Raw genomic sequence first — 24,268 nt, 5'->3', positions numbered from 1 at the left:
CTGCAAACGTGTTTTCATGCACTTCTCTTGGTGCCCGTCACTTCATTGTTGATTTGACTGACTTCAGAGAAAGTTACATCCAGAAAGTTAGGAGAGGAATTGGGTGCTTAAAGGGCTGAGGGTGTACACAAGAGTTCACAGAGATAATGGGTTTTCGTGAACTGACATGAAGTTTGGAATTACTGGTGTCTTCAACAGCTGCGGATATCAAATAGTGTAGAACAACTCTGTACTTGTTAGTTCCCTTCTACAGTGCCAATGGCTTAGCGGGAACGATAGAAAAGGAAAACTAGGTAAGTTTTGGGGAAGTATTGTAGGCAGAGTGAAGGAGGGAGGCACACCACTCTTCTGACACGTGCGTCATGTCATTGTAACCATCGTGTAATAATATAAACGCTTAAAATTTAAGACAGAGGACACGTTTGTAGTATCTGTGATAGGAGTGTTTCAGCTATTACACAGTCCAGATTTGCCAGTGTCAGACAACTTTCCGTTCTACCAGAGTGTACAGAAATTATGAGATCATCTAGAAGTTCTGTTTTTAAACCAGGAGAAAACACTTGACAGGGAATCACATGTATGCAGGGTCCTATTCCTGGCTGTGCTGCTAGCCTGCTTGGTAACCTATGGCAAATCGTTTTATCTTTCTGTATTTTATTCCCCATCAATAACGACGCAGGGTGCTAGATGTTGCTATTGCCATGCAGCTGTAGGAGTGTCCTAGGATGCTCGTGTGATAATTATACTCTAACTTCTACAATATTTCTCTTCCTGCTAAAAGAGAAGGAGGTTCACTAACCAGGTGTTATTAAGACAAAGATGTTCTAAGATAGCTTTGTGACAGGTTTAGTGACACCCACACTGCCCAAAATCAGGAAATGGTACATGCTGTAGCATTACGGTGCACAAGCCACGCCGATGAAATCCCGATTCTGTCAGTGTTGAATGATGACCCCACGCACTTATTACAGACGGGGTTCTCCTGCCTTTGCAGATAGCCGGAGCGCATCGCGGCGGGGGTAAATCAGAGGCACCGTAAGCAGCGCCGGCAGCTGGGCTCTGCCAGCTCGTACCGGGCTGGCCTAGGAGGCCGCTGCCCCCGGGCGTTGCCCGCTTCTCCCGCAGCACTTGGAGAAGCGAACGCCCCTGCCGGGCCCGCAGGCTGGCTGCCCTGGCCCCTTTTAGCTGGGGGCAACCCGCCGCCCTGTGAGAAGAGGCGGCGGGTCCGTCCCGCCACCCGCGGCCGGGGCGGCGCGGCCTCAGGCGGAGGGCGGTGCGGGCCGAGGCACGCCCCGGCCCTCCTGCCGCCTCACGGCCGCCCCCGGGTCCCCCCACGGGCCCCCCCTCCGCCGCGCTCGTGCCCACGGACAGCCCAGCGACCCCCTTTCAGCCGAGGGGCCGCCCTGTCCCGGGAGCGCCCCGCCTTGCGCCCGGCCACCGGCCGTTCCGCCGGCAGGGCGGGCGCGGCCTACATTGCCCGGCGTCCCGCGCCGAGGGCGGTGCCACCGGAAGCGCGGCGCGGACTACTTCCGGCTGTGCGCGAGCCCCGAGCGGAGGCGAGCCCGCGAGCCTGCACCCTGACGAGACAAGATGGCCGGGCTGCCCCGCAGGATCATCAAGGTACCTCCGCCCTCCCCCGCGCCGCGACCCGCGGGGGGCTCGAGGGGCGGCCGGGCCGGGGCCCGCACGGCGGGCAGTGCTGGGCTGGGCCGGGCCGGGCGTCGCTTCCGGTGCCCGGGAGCAGGGCCGCGCGGGGGTAGGGCCGCTCCCAGGCCTCCTTACCCCGCCGGGTGGGGGGCGACCCGTCGCCGGGCCCGGCCGCCGCGGGAGCGAGTCGGGGTGGGAGGCCGCGCCGGGCCTGGCTCCCTCCCCCCACACACAAACTGCTTCCCGCCGCCGGCGGCTGCGCGGCCGCCCGCGGGGGCTCCCGGGCTCGGTGGCGGCGTGCGAGGGCGGTCGAGAGCGGCCGGGCTCTCCTGGCGGGCCGGGGGCGGCGGGCGGGAGCGGGCCCGCGCCTATCACGGGAAGTGCCCGGGCGGCGGCGGCGCCTCACGGCCTCTGGTGCTGCCGTCCGTCGGGTGCCTGCGCGCCCCTTCCGGGGCCCGGAGCTTGAGAGGCACCGGGCGCGCCCCCCAACCCCCTTCCGCCGGCGGTGCGGCTCCTCGCCGGGGGCGCCCCGCAGACGGGCAGCGCGGCGCCCGGCCTGGCCCCGGTTCCCCGGCACAGCTCTCGCCGTGTCTGGGCTGGGGGAGCGCGGCGGGGCTCGGTTTCCTCCTGTGCGAGGAGGGACAAAACACAGCGGGTGGGTAAACCTGGGCTTGAGCTGTACGTCGGGGGCATCCGTACCGGTACACATTTGGCCAGCCTGGTTACCCCTACGTGCCCTCTGAGCTGTCGGCTCTTACGGTATTAGTGTGTTCATGCTGGCGGTTCGGTGTCTTGCTTCGACTTCCATTTACCAAGCTTTGTAAGGGCTCTCAACTTTGGGGTACTTTCAGCTGACCATCCGAGTGCAATTTCAGTTTAAGACTTGAATGATTTGGAGTCCCTCAACAGAGATACAGGTAGCTGCATTGCCAGCTATCAAAAGATAGCTTGGTCCTGTAGCTACCATTGATGTTTGTGCTGGGCTGCTGTCTCCGACTCGATTTGCAGTGATGTGAATTGAAGCCCTCAAATTGGTGATCGCTCCCTTTACAAAAGTTACTAAGTGATTTCAGTAAGGTTCGTTAGCCCTCATAGGAAATAACACCACCCTTGTTACTTGTTGAAGTGAACGAATGTCACAAATAATTTATAACGCTGTGAAGCTCTCTTGGTTGAGCGTGCAGTGTTGGCGACCATTGTAAGACACCTGAGTGTAAGATATGTTAAATAGTGGATGAAAAAATAAAACTGGATTTTCTCTAAAAAGTCAAGTTATCTAATAGGTGATAGAGGAGGTGAGGTAAAACAGACTGAACTATGATTACTGCTCAGAATTGTAAGCAATAAAAATAATGAAGACAAATCTTACAGAATGAGTTTGACGCTCATCCAGCTGCCTTAGTGCACAGCATGCAAAGCTGAATATATTCCAGGTGTGAGAGGGAGCACTGATTCATAATACAGTGGAACTGGTATTCATCACAGAGTTGTGGTAAGAGCTCAGTCATGAGGCTGGTGTCTGTGTTACATTTTTTTAATCGCTCTTGACAGTTCCCCTGAATACAACCAAGAAGTGCACCCACTTGTAAGCTGGTGCATAAACTTCCTTCTTGGTGCTTTTGTGTTTTTCATGCTTTTCTAGAAGAAACCTGGAGCAATTCACATGACTCGCTTCAAAGATGTGTGATGGCATGGGAATGTTTCTTCTCCTCCTGGAGAGGGGAGGTGGAGGGCAGCAGAAAAGAGACCTAGAAACTCCAGATTTCCTCCAGAGGATCCCCCTTAGAGTTTTTGGGATTATTATCTATTATAGGGTGGTGTTTATGGTGGGTTGGGTATTTCCATGTATGCATTATAAGTTGTCTGCAGCCCATCTAGAGCTCTTAAATCTTGGATTGGTTGTGTTAGATGACCAATTCTTTAGCTCCTGTGCTGTGCATTAGGTTGCCGTATGTGCGTACAGTCCCGGACTTGAAGCTGACTAGTTACTACAGCCTCAAAAATGTGCAAAGTCATATTTTGAAATATCGCAGCTGCAGAGGTGCAGACCTAGAAATATAGCTGCTTGAGTCTTCAGGAGTCTTGAGTGAGAATTGTTTTGACCTTTTCTATCCTGCTAATCTTGATATTAGAATTAAATTTGCTATTGCTGGTTGCCGTAGAGGGAGGGAGTGAACTCTGCTGCCAGTGAGAATTTGAAAGATCAGAAAAGGAAATGGAAGAGAGGGAGAGATAGGAAATGAAAGAGCTGTAGAAAGGTGAAATAATTCCAATAACAAGAAGATCCAATTTTCTTTATGCACAGTAATAAATTTGTTGATAAATGGCTTAGGTTACTGTTAGGAAAAGACCTTTTCCCTTTGATCCACATGCACCCTTTGTGTTGTCATCCGAGGGAGACAGTCGATGGCTGATTAGGGAGGGGAGTGCATATTTGGACTGTAGTGAAGTACAGAATCTAGCTAACCGCTAGAAATGCAGTTGGTGTTCCTCGTCTTGACCGACTGCTGGCAGATGGCCTGGCTCTCAGGTTGACTAGCAGCCCTGTATTCCTCAGTCTGCTTCTTCGCTACGTACAGGCTGTCATCTAGCTCAGCAGGAGAGCAGTAGCTTTCCTTGTCTTAGCAGAGAGCTCTACTTATATTTCCAATACTTTTCCCAAATTCAGTTAAAAGGTGACAGTATAGATGTTGCAAGCAGTTGTTACAGAAAATAAAGAACTACTCTTGGTTTGCTGTCCTCGGATTACTTAGAAACACAGACTTTAAACAAGTGATGGGGGAATGATCTGTAAGCTCAAGAGATGACTTGCTTTAGAGTTAGGACTTAGTGTTAGAACATCACAAATGGTGAGTAGAAAATGATGATATAGTTTTGAATCTTTAAAGATGTAATCGGAATTTGAAAACCTTCTATCTTGTGAATGAAGAGGTATTTTTATTTTCTTCAATAGTTCAAAACCAAGGGTCCTCTGAGAATCACCTTGACAAGAAAATCTATTAATGTAAGATAAAATAAAAATGCAGTATGGCACATTCACATAGATGTGTGTTTTTGATGCTGTAAACTTTTTTTCCTACTGCACAGTATTAAAAAGTGAGCCTTTGCAATATACACAATAAATAAGCCCAGCAATTTTTACTTTCAAGCACTTATTACACCAGTTCTCTCCAGTGTTGCAAAGTCACGTAGCTCCAGTCGAGTAAGGAGTTGAATTGCATCTGCTTTTTTTTTTTTTTGGCTGACATTCAAAGCACCTCATGGCTGTGTCAAGTGCAGTCGATATATCTGAATGGGATGGGCAATGCTGCCTCATGTCATCTTTTCAAATGTTCTTTCTGCTGTTTTCACTGCTGCAGCGATCTCATGATTCATAATTTGATGTCCACGTCTATGTGTTAACTGTGTAGCCGGTTGCAAGTAGCACTTCTGTTACTGTCACTGCAGCTGCTCATATCATGAAGCAGTATCTGAGACTCCTTCAAATTTTTTTTTATTAATGAATTTATCAGTGTGAAATTACCGAGGTTTTGATTTCCTCCCCTGCATGGTAGCATGTTGTCTGAGATATTCCTTCCTTGCTGTTTCCTCTGAGAAGCTATTTCCACATTGCTGCCAGTGAGCTCCTGCTTGCAGTATTTTTCAAGAATATGGGTAACATTTGGACTGCTGAGTTATAAAATGCTACCTCAAATTGTAAAATTTCTGGGAGGTTTTATGGAGATTCTCATGGTGGTGACAGGCATCTACAGCGTTCTGTATTAGAGGTCAGTATCATCAATTTTATATGTTTTCTTTAAAATATAAACCAGGTATTTAGTCTGTAACTTCTGAAACTTTCCAGAAGTTCTTAATCAGTATTACTGGCAGCCAACTTGAAGTTTCTCACTTTGTTGTGGAAGCTATGGGCTTCTGGGGCATGGACATCTGTCTCCACATGAAAATTTAAGTTGCTATTACTTTTTGATTTCTCTGACATTTCCTGCCATTTTTTAACTTCCTGGATAAAAAATTTAAATAAAAAAGACAATACGTTTTTGTGGTATTTTGCATTTGTTTGGATGGTAGTTAGGCATAGAAAACATTGCTTCTGGACAGTGCTGTTCCTTGGCATTTGTCAGAGAAGCTGTATATTTGGTCTTTGTAATGTCTTTTTGCCCCTTGTATGCTGATTGAATCTTGTGGATAACTTTAAATTTGACAGAAGGGTGAAAACTTCTGGAATTTTCAGAGGCAGTTTTTGTACTGTTCTTCTTAAAACCACCTTCCCCTACCACCCTAACAAATGTAGGAAGGTAGGAAGATAATACATATACTACTTTGCGACCCTCTTTGAATCTTCTTGCCAGGTGACTAGTATAGCATAGGCTGGCTGTGGTAGTTGGAGGGGTGTATAGGCAGGTACTGGAAGCCTGAAGTTTAGCAGGACAGATCTTTTGTGGAGGTGTAGGAGGGAAGCTGAGAAAAAGGCTCAGGCCCAGATGATGAGAAGTTAGATCAAGGTACTAGTTTTAAAAGGAAAACATGGAGTCTTAATAAAAGGTCTTAAAGAGGACACCAATAACTTTCCACAGCCTTTTCCTTAAAGAAATTTTCAGTAGACACTAGAGAATAAAAACTGAGGGAAAAAACCAGCAAATAATCTAACTAGAGGCAAAAACCTTGTTTGGACCACCTTCTCGTATAATACTTGAGCAACTTTGAGGTACAAATCTATAGTACACCAAGCTTTCTAAGTACTGATGGTAATTTTTTTTATCACTTTGTACACAGTTGTTTTATACTGTACTTGTGTGTTATGTTTACATGGCTTTCAGTGTATCATCAGAATTTTTTTGTGTAATAGTACAAAACAAACACAGTTTCATAGTTACATGTGACTGGTGGGTTAATAGTGAGAAGCAAGTGGCAAATTTTGCCATAGATGGCATTTGGACAAAAGCTGTGTCTGAGCTATTGTTTGCTTTAACCACACTTTGATAGTTGACTCCGCACTGTATATTAATGCAAGGCTCTAATGCAAATGTGCTCCATCAGTATAACCGCAGGAATGGTTTACACTGTTAGCTTAGTGAATTTAGTTATGCCTCAATTTACTATAGCTGGAGATGTACCATGAAAAGCTTGATCTGTGCTAGTACATGGATAATCCTCTAGGAATTTGCATAGGATCTCAGCTTCACAGTTCCAAAATCCTGTAATGTGCTGTGGAAAATTTGAGAACGAGGTCGTTCTCAGGAGAGAGTGATGCTGACCTTAAAAATGCCCCTTTTCATGTTACTGTTTGTCAACAAGGTCGTCTTCCAAGAATGAGCAGATTCTGGATTTTTTTTTTTTTCTGGGAAGACGCTGTTACCTGCAGTACACTTGTCTTCACATCACTCACTGTAAGTGACTTTGCAGTGGTTAAAAATGTTTGTGTGGTGATGGGAACTGGAAACCAGAAGAGTGTGAGGGAAGATTGAGTGATCCAGAATTCATGGTGCTTGCTTAGCAGAAATGTAGCTTCAAGTTGCTGGACAATTGTCCATAGATTCAGTACTAGGTAATGGTTTCTAAATCTACTGTTCCACTGTTCTATTATTTCTTTTTTACAGCCAATGCCTTTGACATGTTGACACTTGGAACGTTTTCTTGCTTTTTGTTTTTGGGGGGTAGATACAGTCGGGGCTGGTGATGGGGTCTAGGAACCCGCAGGGTGGCAGAAGCATTAGTGTACAGAGATGTTAGCCCAGTAATGAGTCTAGGAAGCGGAGGCATGTGGGATGCTGACACTCAGGGATTATATGGCAAGGAAGAGAAGAATCCGTGTGGAGGCTGGCTACTGGAAACTACAAGTGCAGCCTTCTATTTATGATGTTTGACCTTTGCTTTACAGTTTAATGGGCTTTATTGCTAATTCTTTTTTTCCTGAAAGGCAGACATTATTTTCAGAAGACTTTCTCCAGTGTACTTGTTTTACAGTGATATAACTTGAATCTAAACATTCTGAAATATCTCTGACAATATGACATCTGCTTAGGTTACCAATTTATTTTCAGTAATGCTGGTTATAGCCAGTTCTTTACATAATTGTAGCTGATGAATTGATAGACCCTGGAAGAATTTGTGCCATAATGTGATCTACTGTTATAAAAAGTTTTTGAATTAAGTCATTGTGGTTTTCTGAGGCAGCTTTATCCCTATATGTAGAAGACAGTTTTGACTGATACATTTCACTTTCTCCTACTGCCTCCCCCTCAAAAATCAAAGCAAAAACATACATGTGGTTTACCTTCCTGTGTGCAATTTATCAGTTCTTGGTGAAGGAGATCAGTGTGGTCTTCCCCCTTATCCCACTCTGACAGAACAGGAAAGAATTGCTATTTGGCAAGTAATTATAACTTGTCCATGTGCCAGTATGCTGCTTTAAGTTTCGCCCTATGCAGCTAAAACCTTTAGTTTCTATTTCATGTCCCCAAATTAATCCAAACTATTAGATGTAGTTGGAAGAGAATGGCACTGGTAGCTGGCAAGGGTTTCCTGCAATCAGAATAAAAATGTGAAACAAATGTATGCTGTATGTAGTCTGAATTGAAATGCTAAAGTTGGTGTTGTACTTCTGTGGTTTTTGCAGAGAGCCAGCACAAGGCGGAAAAGTTACCACCTAGTTAAGTTAGATTAACCAGAAGTTCTCAAGGTGATTAGCATGTGGTTCATGTTGAGCAGCCTTTCTGTATAAACAGGTTTAGTCTGGGTTGTGGTGGCACAAAAATTTTTGTGCCGCTGTGGTAAACTTGGACTGAGGGACTGATTTGGCTCGGAAGTCTGCAGTAAAGGTTATTTCTTCAGCCAAAGCAGTTCTGTAATCTCAGTTGTTGTTTGACTTTGCAAACCCTTGGGCTGATGAAAGGGGTGCACGGAATGGTGACTGTACAAATTAGTGCTGCTGCTGAGAAGTTAGGGCTTCCCATTTGGGCAAACCCTTGCATTTTGTGAGGAAAGGAAAAGGTGGAGGTAGCTACAGATGTGAGTGAAGTTGATCAAGAAGGACTGAGAACCAGGCTGAAATGGTGGGGAGAAAAGCAATTTGACTCAATTGTAAACTCAACAGCTGAAGCCAGTGAAGAATGAGATAAAGGATTTGCACTAATTTTTAGTCACTGAGAGTGGAACTTAGGTGTAACATTTAAAAAAAAATCTCTTCGCTTTTTGCTATTTAGTGACTTTTCATCTGCTTTAGAAATCTTCCTGGAGGACTTGGCAGTAAATGTCTGATCTCCCGTAGGAAGCAAATATTGAAGAGACTGAGGAGTGATCTCTCTTTCCGCATCACATCTTCTCCCACATAAATTGGTATGTGTGGTACCCTCCAAGTGATAAGTGTTATCATTTCAACTATAGCAGAAAACAGAGCTAGTGGCTTTAATTTTAAGTCTGTAATCTCTTTTTGAAAAAATCTAATTTGCAGTATCATCTGTGGAGTCTGAAACTGTCTACCACATCCTCTCTAAAAGTGCTTCTGGATACAACAGTTCAAACACATTTCGGATTAAAAGTTACCTTGTGATTTATGCTGTAGTGGGTTGACTGTGGCCAGCTGCTCACCCAGCCATTCTCTTACTCTCCCCACCTCAACCAGGCAGGGGCAGAAAATAAGATGGAAAAGCTCATGGGTCAAGACAAAGACAGGGAGATCGCTTACCAATTACCATCACAGGCAAAACAGACTCAACTTGGGGAAAATTAATTCATTTATTGCCAAGTAAAATAGAGTTGGATGGTGAGAAACAAAGGCAAAATTAAAACAACACCTTTGCCCCCCTTTTTTCCACACTCAACTTCAGTCCTTCACTCCCGGACTCCTCTACCTCCCCTGTCCCTGATGGCTGCAGGGGGATGGGGAATGGGGTTTGTGGTCAGTCCATAACAGCTCCTCTCTGCTGTTCCCTCCTCCTCACGCCTTTCCCGTGCGGTCCTCCCCACTCTCTGCTCCACTCTGGTCCTCCATGGGCTACAGGGAATCTCTGTGCTAGTGCCTGGAGCACCTCCTCACCCTCCTTCTCTGACCTTGATGTTCACACTAGTTTTGCTCACACTTCCCCCCCCCCCCCCCTTCTCTCTGTGTGATGTCTTCTATCCTTTCTTAAATATATTTTCCCAGATGTGCAACCAGCTTGGCTGATCGGCTCAGCTGTGTCCTGCAGCAGGTCTGTTGGAGCTGACATGCCGTAGCCCCTGGCCTCTACCCACAGAGGTCACCCCTGGAGCCCCCCTGCTGCCAACACCTAGACACCTACACCCTGTACATATGCCTAGACAGTTATGCCGTTAAATTAGACCATACCAAATACAAGTTTTATGTCCAAAAGAAGTGTATCAAGCTGGTGTGTATTTCTTTCAATCTGGGTGCCAGTAACTTTCCATTTTAGCATTTTACTAATAACTTTCTTTTAGGCCATCTTGGGACCCTTCATGCAACATTGCATCCTATTTTTCCTTTTATAAATGGCCAAGGCTACAAAGAAGTTTGTTTTGTAGCCAGCTGTGTACAGACCCTTGCTTGTAGCACCTATGGAAGAAACGTATCAAGAGATGTGCAGATTTCATTCATTCGTACTGCTGGAAGATGCTTTTACCCACAGCCAATGCCAACTGTTCATCAGTTTCTGTTGCAAGTTACTGTCCTCTGCTAGATGGCAGCAGAGTTTGTATGCTGTCTTTCAACATTTTTCGGGTTAAAGATCTAGCTGAGAGAGTCCAGCTCACTTTTGCTGGGTTGAATTGGGAATACTGACAGGGTTTACTTTCTCAGTAGATTTGCAGGATGGTGATTTCTGGCACGGGGGCAGCAATAAGCACTGGGAGTTGAGCTGTGAGCTGTAATTCGTGTTGCAGATTAAGTCTTATTAAGACAAAGATACTCATCCATCATCTGTCTTCCCTGATCTGTTCAGAATAAAGCCACCTAGGGTTAGTTGAACCTACAGGTAAAAGTGGATATTACCTACATTTTTTTCACTGTCTGAAGTAGATTAGAGAGGGCTTGTAGTTTGCCTTGGCCTGGCAAAGTTGTAGGGGTGTAACCTCCATCTTAGTAGGTGATGCTGAAGGTAAATTACTTGACTACTGCATAGAGAACTGAGCTAGCAAATGTGCTGCTGAAAATACAAGGAAAGAATCATTCCCCTGAGACTTTGCATAAAGATGTCGTATTGTGCCATTTTAAATATTTAACAGCTCTAAGACCTGCAGTATTTTCTCTTTGTGTAAGAGGCCTTCTTAATGTTTTCTGTTTTGACGTTTCAGAATAATTTTATCACAGCTATGTTGACCTCTGAAAGTCTTAATGATATCTCTCTCTTTTTAAGGTGCTAGTTATAAGGATGCTTTTCTGTAGTCTCAATACTATAAAAGGTTGCTAGATAACTGTTTATAACAAGTAAGAAGATGTACAGAGTCTTTGGTGTTTAAGACTTTTATAGATGGATGAAGACTTTAATTTAGCACTTTACCATCTGTTACTGAAATTAGCCCTGTTGGTAGTTAAGCTTATTCCTTTGGAATGAGGAGGTAGACTCTGCGTTTCCTTTTTAGGTTGGTTACAGAATAGTAATCTGTTACGCTAGTATCTCACTGTGATTAATGCTGCAGTCTCGACTCTTTAAACCAGCCCTTTCACCAAAAGGAGCAGTCTGTTCTCCCATCCTTCTGACAGCATGTGTTTGCACCCTCCTTTTTGTTGGCACAGCTGTTCGCGTGGACATGTGGTGAACTGCATCAGGGACTCTTCTCTCTTGCATGATTTTTAATTTTTTTCTTTTTTTCTTCCAGATTGGCTACATGCTATGTTTTACCATGAGGTCGAGAGGCAGCTATACAGGCAAAAGTGAAGGTGCATAATAAGCTGAAGTGGAAAGGCAGCACAGTTTTTTTTTCTTCCTTTCCCCAGTGGGCGCTCATTTATCAGCTTAAAATGTTCAGGCTTTGTAAGGTGTTGGGATTTCTCTAAGCTCCCTTTGTTCTACTGGATTTTATTAATTTCACCGGGTGATTTCACAGCTGATATTAAAGGACGGTGTAGAGCAGAAGACCATGTTAGATTCTGTCAAAAAGTGTATTCCTTCAGTTGTAACATCTCACTAAAGACTACTGTATTTAACTCATGGATTAATATGCAGAATTTTTTAGTTATTGAAGGTAACTGTATAGCAGTAATATTGAATATGAAATAAGAAAACTGGGGTGTCAGGAAACTGAGCGTGCAGACCGCTGAACTACTAAGTAAAGCAAATTTGGCTGAAGACATGGAGCTTGGATTTCTTCTTTGAGCTAGTTTGTGCTGACTTTGCAAGCAAGCTGCTTTCTTAAATTCTAGTGGCCTTCATACAGTAGCCTTAAGTTCCCCTGTTTTGTAGGTGCTAGATATTGATTTGTTCTTAACTGTTTAGCCACATCCCTTGGCAGTGTGAAATTTGTGGTGATTAATTATTGCCATAGTACAGGGAACGGAATTGCAATTATTTTTCCAAGCGAAGAATATAGTACTCCTTTCTAAAAAGCAATGAAGAAGCTTTAAAAATTGTCTAATCCCATGCAACAATTTCTTCCTTCACTGCTGGAGTGGTCTCTGTCAGACAGGTGAAGCATCAGAGTTTTCAGTTCAGCTCTGCTATGTAAGAAATAATGTTTGGGTTTTTTTTTTTTTGCAAATACTTGCATACATGAGTTTTTCAATTGTAGTTATTTGCCAATATGCCACTGTCTGATCCTGCCTTAGTCTGTTGGTAGCAAGTAAGACTTCTGAAGTAGCTTTTTGTTTTCCAAAAATGTAGCATACAGAAATCTCTTTTGTTGTTTTGACTGAGGCCTTGGCAGCTTGAGGCTTTTATAAACACTTTTGCAAGACTGGAAGTGATTAAAATAGTAGTGTATTTCTAATGGATTCCTTCTCTGTATGCTTGTTCATATCTCCATGTGCTCTAACAATTGATTTTCGTGCATGTCTGTATGGAAGCATCTTCTGGGTTGTTCAGTTCACTTCCTTAAAGAAGGGCTCTGTCTTGCTCTGGGTGTATGAACCAGGAGAATCCTGGTGGCTATGTCTGCTTTTTAGTAACTTTTTTTTTCCCTTCCACTGAAAGCAGGATAACCAAGCAAAAGCTCAAAGAATGAAACATACACCCCTGCAAATCGCTCTTGTGTTTGCATCACTTCTCTCAGTCTTGGCAACCTGAAGAACCCTCACCCCCACCTCATGCTCTGTTGGAGTCTTCTAAAGATCACAGCGCTCTCTTCCTGAGGCTTCTTGTCCTCGCAGGTTACTGTAAAAACAGGTTGAGGGTTTCTCCCTGCCTTGGGTACAATTAGTTTTCAATTTAATGTCTTCATAGAAGAATAGCTATGCAGAATGTCAGCTACACCATCTGTCCCATCCGTATCATCTGTCACTCTACTTCAGACCACCTGTGTTAATAAGAAAAGTGTTGCTTTTGCTTGTCAAAACACCTTCAACACTTCTTGTGTTTTTTAACCACTTAATTAAAAATAAAAAAGATAAAATTGAGGGGGGCGTAGCCAGTTGTGAATGACAGTGTTGTGTTTTGTTTTTTTTTAAGTACTGACTGGCAATTGTCTTCATTTTGGGTTTTATTAATTTTCTTTAGTCGATGGAAATTATGACATTAACTTGGAACTGGAAAAAGTGGAGTAAAAGCAGGGGTGAGAAGAGATCTCAATCTATTTGCCATACTCTGCAATGTTTTTAGAAATAACTGCCTACGGCAGCATGGGATACCTCATGAAATGCTTTAGCGCTCAAAATGTCCTGAAATCTCTTCTGTGAAACTTACTCCAGTTTGCTAGAGGAGAGCTAATAAGAAACACTGTAAAGTGCTGTTCTGGAACCCTTACTTGATGGAAATTTGTATTCCCATGAAGACAAAATTAACTGCTCTATTGTAAAAACATTGATTGTGAGCAGCAGAACTGCAAAACCTGGTTTACTGTGAATTTGTCCTTTTTCCTTTTTAGCATGTTAATATTTGGGTGTCCCAGCTCTTTTTATCCTTATTGGCAGGGGTGTTTGCCAGGCAAGAATAGCACATGGTTGGTTGGAATAAACTGGCCAAACAGCATGTAATACCAGAGTTCTTCATGTCTTTCTCTTCAGTAGTGCTGAGCTTGGTTTCTGTCTTAGCCACTGACAGCTTACAAAATGTACAAGAAAGTTGAAATTGGATGAAGGGTTCAAAGGCAGTTTTGGGGAGAAAGGGAAAAGTAACAGACTGCACAAAACTCACTTCCTCAGCTAAAAAGCTGTTAGAAAGATTTTGCCTAAAAAGATATTGGAAAGTGAAGTATTGCATATGCTTGATTTCCTGATTAGTTAAAAAAGGTGGGAAGTTAAAAGTTTAATTAGAAGCTGTTTTATTTATTTATTTAAAAGTGTTTGAGAGACTGTTTTTCATTGGGTAACCATCCTCTGAGGAAAGTAATATAAAATTACAGAATAAGATCAACATGTAGTTAAACATTTCCTTGTTTGTAGATTGAGTCCACATCTTGTGACTCTCTTGTGGGTGACTTACAGGGTGTGTTTTGTTTTGTTGGGTTTTTTTGGTAAAGTACACTTCAAAAAAAAAAAAAAAATCCTTAAGCAGGTCAGTTTCCTGACCTGGTATATCGTGTTGCCCTGTATACTGACAACTGTTTCAAATATGACTTATTTCTCCAAGTCTTATGGCGAATCAAATTGATTTTAGTATTAGCATGTCTTCCATAATTTACAGTGAGAAGGCGGTTGAAGTCCCTGCTATCACCTTAGAACTGGACCCACTTGTATGTTGAAGCATTTATATGCTTAGACCTTAAAAAGTAACTTTTTTGATTAATTTCTCCCTTTCTGTTCCTTTTCCGTGGTTTCCCCCCAAATATATTGAAGATATTATTATAAATTTCTTCATAATTGAAGGGCAAAAGCCTTATTTACTGTCAGAATTTAGCAGGTGGTGGTGATGTATTTAAGTACAAACATGTCACATTCTTTTAATAAATGGCATCTTTCTTGTGTTTTTCGTTTCATCATTTCATTTTCTTGTCTGACAAGCTTGTCTGTGTTATACTGTTTTAAAAAGATGCCTTTTCTGAACTGAAGATGCTTCTCAGCTTTTGCATAAAACGGTAGTGATGTATGTTCACAGGAGTCATTTTGTGTGTGTCAGAGAAGTTTAGCCTGGTGCTTGCTCGCTCGGCATGATGGCTGCATCAGAGCCTGGCAGGTATGAAAGATGAGTGCCAACCAGTTCCCTCACAGATTTCTTGCAAGTATTCCTCCTCATTTCTGTTTGAAAACAGCTTCAATTATTCCAGTAGTGGTGGAGCTCCATGCACAGTGCAGGAAGTGAGGTGTGCTTGCTTAAAGCATTTTTTCATCTAACAGTAATGTTCCACAGGGGGCCTGTATGGGTTCTGAGTAGCCTCAGCACTAGCGTAGCTGTATGCAGCATAAATGCTTTTCTTTGCACTCCCCTTTTCTGTGGTGTTTTAGAGCGAGGCAACTGTGGCTGTATAATGGAGAGGCATAAAGGGCTAACCAAATGTGATGACATACTAGCAGTGGTATAGCCCCTTCAGTATAATGCGGTACCTCAATTAAAAGAATTGTTTTTCTCATACATGGGTGCGCTCATTGTTTATTGACAAATGGTTTTTAGTGGCAGAATGTGCTGCTCGCAGCCTGGCGTTGCTCCCTCAGTTACGCTGGCAGGTAGAAGTGCTGATGCTGCTGCCAGAGAACTGCTGATTCTGGGTTATTTTAAGCCAGGATTGGCTGCCCGGTATGGTTACAGTCAGCATACTGGCATAACTAGGGAGGCAGTCTGGGGACCAGAATGACTGAGTGGGGGCTAGGGACTGATGAGATCAGCCCAACTATTAAAATGTGTTACCCTTATTAAAAAAAAAAAGTCTTAAATTTGAGCATGCCCATAAGAACCAAACCCATGATTTGCCTACTAGTGTGTATCTGTCAAAGTCTAGGTGGTAGCAGCTGTAAATAAGTTTAAAAATTGGGTCTTTTTGTTAAAGTTTTTTTTTTATTTCAAGTTGGCTTGCTGTATTAGTTTGTATTTGGCATAAGACGCTGTTTCCTCTTGCCAAAACTGTCAAACTGTAATAAGTATATGATCCCTCATAGGTGGAAATCCAGATTGTCCCATCACCTGTGGCAGCACTCATACTGAAACCTTGCTGAAAGAAATTGAGAATGTTTTATGCATTTACAGGGATAATCTATAGTTTCTTACTGACTTTCATACCACTGAACTAAAGCTTTAAGCATTCATTGTAACTGCTTTTCTACAGAGTTACTGTACAAGTAAATAGCCAGCAGAACACAAATTCTGAGTATGTTATAAATTTATGTGTATAATTTTAAAAAATATACTTGCAGAAGTGATCGTAGACAGCACTAAGAAGCTTGGATGTCCTTCCAGTAAGGTGTATAAGTGGCATTGGCTGCTAATGCCTATGCAGATAAGTAGGCAATATGTAGTCACAACAAGGAATTGGAGCAGATAAATTTATTTTTATGTTTGTGTATGTACATAGTAATAACTTCAATGTTATGATTTGTAGGACCTTGACAGTTTTGAGATGAATAACTGGGTTTTGGCATTAATTACCGTGACTTTACTTCTTTATATTATGTATTTTATTATTTTTTGCTAAAGTGAGGTGTTATTTAACTGCATTAACTGCATATCACTTCATATGTGAATGTATTTCTACAAAATGCCAGTATTGTAACAGTCCAGTTATGTTTGAAGAACATATTAAGCCAAGTAGAGGTAATCTGTCTATTTTGTGCTTGTATCATTGCTATTGTAGACACACAAAATAAATATGCTATAAAACTAGAATAATAAATTAATATTACACCTACAAGTTACCATTTTTCTTCAGTAGAAATGGGATAAATTTTCTTTGTGAAAGCCAGCACAGAAAGATGGTGAAAAAATTAACTCTACATAGTAAAAACAAGCTAGAGGAAAAGCAGGAAATGGGGCTAAAATTACCTGAGGAAATGAGGCTTCGGCAGGACTTCTTGTCTCTGCCTAATGTCCTGTTGCCCGTTTCAGCCTTGGATTCTTTTTTGTAAGAAGGAGCAGAATGGTGCCTGTAAGACTTGCGAAGGCTGGCAGCAGAGGAGAGGGAAAGATGTACAGGACTTGGTTGGTCTGTCTGCTCAGTGCATTAGCAGGATGGATGGTCAGAACGTGGGCAGCTCTTGGTGGGATCGGTGCTGTGGGCAGAAGAATTGAGCAACAAAGAATACAAATCTCTGTAGGAAACTGGGCTTCCCTGATTTTACAGAACAACTTGCCTGTCTCCTACTGGTTGTTCGGGTGACTTTAAACATGGTTGTATGTAGGCTGAAAGTGCTCACACCAAAGCATATTTACACATATATATGCGTAAATAATAAAAAATCCTTATAAACACCTTTTAGTGTTGCAGCAGAGTAGTACTTTGAATTCTTCAAAGTTGAATCTGATTCCAGTACATATGTTCATCAGAATAAACTGGTCCACCCTTGTTAGAGTAAATCTTGAACACTCTGTGAGTGGTTAGCCCTTTTGGTTTTTCACTTATGGGATTTTCTGTTTAAGGTAGAATGGGAAATGGTTTTGGAATTTTTACTGTGGTATTCTTTAAAGTGCTTTTAATTATATTGGAAGAATAACAGCTTGGCAGAAGTTTAACCAAAAGTTAAGAAATTTGTTGAGGACAGCTTCATTGTTATCTAGTACCTTGTGCTCTAGAAGCACACACTATTACAGCAGCTGAGGGATCCAGAAGGAGATGCGTACCAGTTTACCACATCCTCATCTTCCTTCTGCAGATGTTCTTTGACTTTAAGGTATTTGTCTAACATGATCATTTCTGTGGCTGTAGGCAAATAACTGATAATGAATACTTGTTGTTTTTAAAATAGTTTGTACAGGTCATGTTTATTTTAAATGGGTTGTATTTGTTACATTGCTGCCTCTTTTTCTTCTAGGAAACCCAGCGCTTGCTGGCAGAGCCAGTCCCTGGGATAAAAGCGGAGCCAGATGAAAGCAACGCACGTTATTTTCACGTGGTCATTGCAGGTCCACAGGATTCCCCCTTTGAGGGTGGGACATTTAAACTTGAACTATTCCTTCCAGAAGAATATCCAATGGCAGCTCCAAAAGTACGTTTCATGACCAAAATTTATCATCCTAATGTAGACAAGCTGGGAAGAATATGTTTAGATATTTTGAAAGGTAAGTGCTACCTTGTTTTCTTTCTTTTGATGCTATGAAGTACAGGAACTTGTAGATTGACCCTAAAAGGAGATTTCATTTGTTTAAAGAATACCTTGCTTATTCTTTAATATGGGAGAGGAAAATTTGCTCTTTCTGTAGACTGTGATGAATATGGTGTTTCATACTGCTATAAATGTCTCTTCAGATAAATGGTCCCCAGCTTTGCAGATTCGTACAGTTCTGCTATCAATCCAGGCTTTGTTAAGCGCTCCCAATCCAGATGATCCATTAGCAAATGATGTAGCTGAGCAATGGAAGACCAATGAAGCCCAAGCCATAGAAACAGGTAATGTATCTTACACTTTTTTAACTAGCTTTTGGAAGCAGCTGATTACTAACTGGTTGGGGGATATAAATCCTGACCTCTTGTTTTATGTCTGCAACTTGTAGAAACAATTGCTGCATGCAGTCATAGTCCAAGTACCCTGAATGTGCCTGCAGTGGTCTATTTTCAAGTCTGTGAGACCTGCTGGAAGAAAAGTGCTCTCTTGATCTGTTTTTATCTTGCGTTTTCATGTTCCTAAATTGCAAGCATGTCTAATTTGGACTCGTGGTGAAATAAAAGTACACACCACTGCTTTTTCTGTAAAGCTTAAGGAACAGATGATCTAGTTTCAGAAAGTACATCCCTTCCATACTTGCTTCTGTGGCAGGCTGTGACAAATTGAAAGAATTACTACATTATGCCTCTTCACCTTTGGATCCACTGCAGTCAGGCCACTTCAGCTGTTGTCAACTTTTGTGTATTATAGGAGTTCAAAATTGCACTTAAAACCTCAGAACTGATGTATTTTGTAAACTTGCAGCAGCAGTATAAAAGTGATCTTTAAAAATATGTATTTAAAATGACTTTAATAAAGCCTGAAAAATATATCTGTTCTTAAATGTGTTTCTTTTTCTTTACAGCCAGAGCATGGACTAGGCTATATGCCATGAATAATATTTAAATGCGCTTTGAACATCAAGTGTGCATCACTTCTTCTCCTGTTCTGCCAAGACCTCTTCCTTTTTTGTTTGCATTTAATGGACACAGTCTTAGAAACATTACAGAATAAAAGCCCAGACATCTTCAGTCCTTTGGTGATTAAATGCACATTAGCAAATCTGTGTCTTGTCCTAATTCACTATTGTACCGCATGAACAGAGGCTAGAAGTATCATCTGGATTGTTGTGAAATTGTTTAAAAGCAGCAGCACATCTCTGCTTTTAATCATTTTTCCCATCATGGTTTAAGTATAAGCACTGTGAATGAAGGTAGGCAGGGTTAGCTGTGGGGCTTTTTGTTTTAATTTTGTGGGCTCCTCCTCCCTTTTTATGGTGATGCTAATTGCATTGGTAAAAGCAGCTAACCAGTTATACTTTAGAATATACCCTCTAGCCCAGTCTAACTTAGACGCTGTAGATGGACAAGCTTCATTGTTTGAACAAAAAATGGGAACATTAAACATCCATCACCTTCACTAATAATATTGTGATTCTGCTGTCAAGTGTAGAAAAATCCCTCCAAGAAAAAGCTTGTGACCATTTTGTATGGCTTGTCTGGAAAATCTCCTGTAAATCTTATGTTTTAGTAAAATATTTTTTGTTATTCTACTTTGCCTTTGTACAGTTTATTTTGCTGTGTTTTCATTTCTCTAATGTGACAATCGTATTTAAAAAAATTGAAACCAGAATTGACAATTTGTCTTCAGCAGTCTGACAGATGAAACAGTAAAGAGGTGGAATTCACAAGATTTTTTTGCTTCTGTTTGCTGACTTTTTTTTATTGTGTTATGTGGGTGACCTTACCTGGCCAATTTAATACGAAATTGCATTTGGAGTGACTTTTAGAAACAAGTCTCTGATGTAACCATTGTAACCATAGTAATGCATTGATGTGCATTTTCATGGAAATAACTATAATCAAGTAGGAGGTTGAGAGCAAATGACAGCACTAATTGAGTATCTGCATAACTTCTTTTTGCTGATTGTCATCAGATGTTAGGCTACACGGTTTTCTACCTTCTTTAATTCCTGTCCTCTATTAACATGAAATACCAGTGTGTAGAACCACTGTTACAGCCAGCTTGTGTATCGACTGATGTTTGCTTAACCACTTACAGCTAGCGCCTCATACCACTGTTTTTTTCTACAAGCCTTATTAAGCTACTCGCTTGAGCAAATGGTCTGCTTAATAGCAACAAAGCTTCTTTATTGGAGGGAAGGAAAGTGATTAAAAACTTCCTTCTCATCCTTGTTTTTTGTGTATGCATCTTGTCTGGGAGTCCAGCATCTTTTCTGGGAATGCTTTTTATTGCTTCCCTTAATTTCTTGTATACCTTTTCTCTTCCTTTCCCCAAGCCTTCTCCCTCACCAAAAAAAAAAAAAAGCTTAAAAGCTTTTGGCAAGGCCAACCTGAAGTGTATAAATGACAGCTTGCAGTGGTGCAGTGGGGAGTGTTTTGTCATGCAATTCAGGGGTATGGTCATGTAGTCTGTTGGTATTCTCCCCCTTTCACCTCTTCGTACTCTAGTGTCATCTGAAATTTCTATAGAATGTGGTGTATTTATTGTGCTCCTATGTAAGATGAAGAATATCTATTAAAACTATGTTTTCCAACAGACAGTGCTTTCAGTGGTTAGTAACTGGTATTGTCCCTCAAAGTACTCTTTGTAACATGGTTGAAGCTTGGTTCAGATTTCAACTTTTTCACCAGATTGAGCTATAAAAAAAAAAAACTGTTTTAAAAGTAGTTTGTGTTGAATGTAAGCCCAAGTTGCGTTCAGGGCTTGTAACAAATTGTTTGTTCTTCAGAGTGGGTAAGCACCATTAACTCTGCCTTCCTGTTACAAATGAGCATGTGTTTGGCTTTAGCTGGCATACATCCTATCTGTGCCATTAACATGGCGGGCAACTTTTGTGGCAGCCAGCTGAGAACAGGTGAGCTCTGCGGTAGACCCTGGATTCATTTCACTTACCTCTTAAAGCTTTACCTTACGCTACGTATACAGCTTTCCTCAGCTCTGCTCTAGTCCAGGGGTGAGTGGCACCCCAGAGGACGGTCAGACCCACCTAAGCACCTCCTTTCCTGTCCTTCGGTAGAGAAACAGGACCTGAACTGGCACTTACACAATTTAACTTCAAACTAGGTGGGATGAATCCAGACCCAAGGGCATTTAGCAGATGGCTAGGTATTTGTATGTTCGTGGCTTAAAACTCAGCTACAGTTGGCAGCTAATCAGAGGATGTAATTAAAACTGAGTAAATTCTTCATGGAATATTGTTAATAATATATTAATAGAAAAAATCCTCTGCCTCCATTTGCTAGTGACTGAATAAAGTGGATTATAGAACTGTTTGAGTACATAGTAGCCAGTATGTGCCTGGGTTCTTCTTTTAACTATCTCAGCAAATTTGAGATTTTGTTAAAGAAGTCCATGCTGTCTGAGTTTGAACATATGAGTCCATAGTGATGGTATATCTGAAATTAATGTTGTAAAAGGATAGGTAAAATACTGTATTTTAAAACTCTTTATTTTCAAATGATAGTTGTAATGAAGGAAATTTTAAATGCGCTTCCTAAAAGCTAAAATTTGTTTGTTGTGGGGTCTATTCAGGCATATTTTAATCCTTTTAAAATTGATGATATATATAAAATAATATGTATTTAACTTTTACACCTGATTTAAGAGCCCTGTATGAAGCCAAGCTGGGAATGTCATTCTATCTTATGCTGAGGAATGTGTGAAACTTTTAGGCTAAATTCTTCGAAGCCAGTTAGATACAACTTTTTCCTTAGTTAAGCAGGTGTATATTCACAGCCCTTACCTGAAACTCGGAGTTAACTTTTGTTACATCTACCAGACAGCAGATGCAGCTGTCTTTTAGGGAGTGGTAGTTTCATCTCCATTTTTAGTGGATGTCCATTGGATAAATTTACAGTAAATTTACAATAAATGGGTTTACTCTCACATTACTGGTGCTATGCATCAAGAGCCCTGAAATCCTGAGCAAGAGTGGTGACATTGCATTTTGTATGTTAGTGTCTGGATAGTAACGGTGCGGCTGCTGAGCCTGGGTTATCACACGGGCTCTAAAACCACACACGCGGAATACTTCTGCAGTAGTTTACTTTAGATCAAGAGGAGGATTTGGAAGGCGCTTATTTTTGCATAACCATTCCATGGTGGTCTCTTAACATGTAGCCATGTTCTGTCACGGGTGTGAAGTGCGTTATCACTGGGAACTGGTGGAACAGGGTTTTTGTATCTTAGCTGATTTAGTCTAAACCAAGTGAAACATTGCTTCTATAGCTCTCAAGAAAGTGTATTTCCAACACATTGAGATTGTTGTGAAACATCTTTATGGACTAGTAACATCAAAAATTGTGACATCTCGATTTATGTACCTTCCTTCTTGGGATTTTTTTTTTTTGAGGGTTACTCTTAAAGTAAAATGTCTGGTAGGTTTTGTCAATAACATGTTTTGACTGTAATGTAATATGACACTGAAATAAAAGGAAGAGTGATTGTTCATTACATAGGCACTGAGCTTCATTTAACTGCAGTGGGCTGCCATCAGTGTGTAATACAGTTTCCTAACAGTTCTTAACGTCTGTTAAAATAAGGAACATAAACATTGCTAACTTCTCTCATAACTCACTTTCCAATTGCTGTGGCTTTTCTTTTTTCCCCTCTCTTGTACGGGGAGAAAAGAGCAACATCTCTAACACCTGTCCTAAAGCCATCTGAGGGGACTGCTCTGGTACACAAGCTCAGAGGATGGGGGGTTTTTGTTTAGTTTTTTCTTTTTTTGCCTGCCTGTGATTAAATCTGCCTATCCTAGTACAAGACTTTCTTACTTAAGTGTACAGTTTGGACAATTTCTAGTGTAATCACATTGATAGATGTAGTAAGCTTTGCTAAACTATGTTACATTATGAGCATGGCACAAAGTTAATAATTACCTGTCTGCTATGATGGATTTCATACCGTGTATTGCAACCTTTCCTGTCAAAGTGTGCAGGAAGATTTGAAAGCAAATATCTAATTGTTATGTTGCACTGAAGTACATTAGAAGAGTGGCATCAAGCAGCGTAACTGCTTTATCTGTGTTGTTTGCTTTCGTAAACTCCCCTCAACACTTACGATAAGGGGTTAGGTGTGAGCAAGTAGGCTATTCTCTATTTGTCTGCAGGGCAGAAAACTAAGGATAAAAACTGCTCTGATTTGAAGGGTGGCAGTGGTGGAAGCTGCCAGCTGAACACTACCCACTGGATGACCTGTGTTAGGAAAGGGCATTGTACCCTAAGATGACTCATCTGGGCAGCTCAGTTTGCTGTTAGGGAGTTGTCACCATTGATCAGCCCGTCACTGAGACAGGGAATACTCAAGAATCCTCCTCAAGGTAGAGAGCACTGGGAGGTACAGTACCTGCGGTTTCTGTGTATCACACCGCACGGGCCTTCCCAGATGAAGAGACTGATGCAAGTGTGGCATGTAACAGAAAGATTTTTATTATTATTTTTAAGAAGGAAATATAAAGTATTTCACGGGGGAAAACTCATCCCTGATTGGAGTACTTGTTGCAAAATTGTGTTTCAGATACTCTGGTGTAGGCTGCGCTCTTGCCTTCAGAGCTGCTGTGAAGGAGTATTTTTGGTTCGGGCCTAATCGGCATGTCCCTGCCTGACAAGTACCCAAGTTCAGATGACCGTGATTTCTGTAGACAGGCTTGCAAGGTCAGTTATAAATCTGAAAATTTCATGTGCCATGGTCAGTTGTTGCTTGCTGTAGCAGGTGTGCTCATCTCAGCCCGAATACCTGCTGTGCCTTTGGAAGTACTGCTGCTGTGGTTTTCCCATCAGCTACTGGTTATAATTACAGGTAACGCTGAAGGCTTTGGGTGGGTACTGATAAATTTACGGAGGGGTGTCTGTGGTCTCATGCACAGTTATTAAAGGCGGGCTAATCTCAGAAGAGTAAGACACAGTAAGGTGATTCTAATGGTATTTTTCCTTTCTTCAGTTGCTATGGATGTTTGCCTGCCTTATTCAAAGACAGGTGGTGCTAGTGGCATACCCAGAAAGCAGGAAAGAAGGAAGTGTTTAGGACAATTAAGCAGTTGAGTGACAGCAAAAAGTCCCTTGGGACAAGGGCCTGTTACAAGAGCCTGGATGTAACAGGCACCAGGCCGCAGGTAAGCCAACACCAGGGTAAGCGCGTAAGGTGACGGGTCTTTGGCCAGTAGCATGCATGGCTGTATGTGCTTCGTCATCCTGTCCATCCATCAGAATCGGTGGTAACAAATAA

General features: G+C 42.0%; 1 protein-coding gene across 1 annotated transcript; it reads left to right on the top strand.

The window, feature by feature from the left end:
- Positions 1 to 1,358: 1,358 nt before the first annotated feature.
- UBE2N (ubiquitin conjugating enzyme E2 N) lies at positions 1,359 to 20,578 on the top strand. The gene is made up of 4 exons (XM_072865253.1): positions 1,359 to 1,620; positions 17,690 to 17,936; positions 18,124 to 18,264; positions 18,885 to 20,578. Exons 1-4 carry the CDS (start codon positions 1,591 to 1,593, stop codon positions 18,923 to 18,925), a joined length of 459 nt encoding a protein of 152 aa, XP_072721354.1. The 5' UTR covers positions 1,359 to 1,590; the 3' UTR covers positions 18,926 to 20,578.
- The last annotated feature ends 3,690 nt before the right edge of the window (positions 20,579 to 24,268 follow it).

The sequence above is a fragment of the Ciconia boyciana genome, chromosome 1 (assembly GCF_034638445.1).
Source record: "Ciconia boyciana chromosome 1, ASM3463844v1, whole genome shotgun sequence".
Lineage (NCBI taxonomy): Eukaryota > Metazoa > Chordata > Aves > Ciconiiformes > Ciconiidae > Ciconia > Ciconia boyciana.
This window is presented reverse-complemented; position numbering and strand designations above follow the sequence as displayed.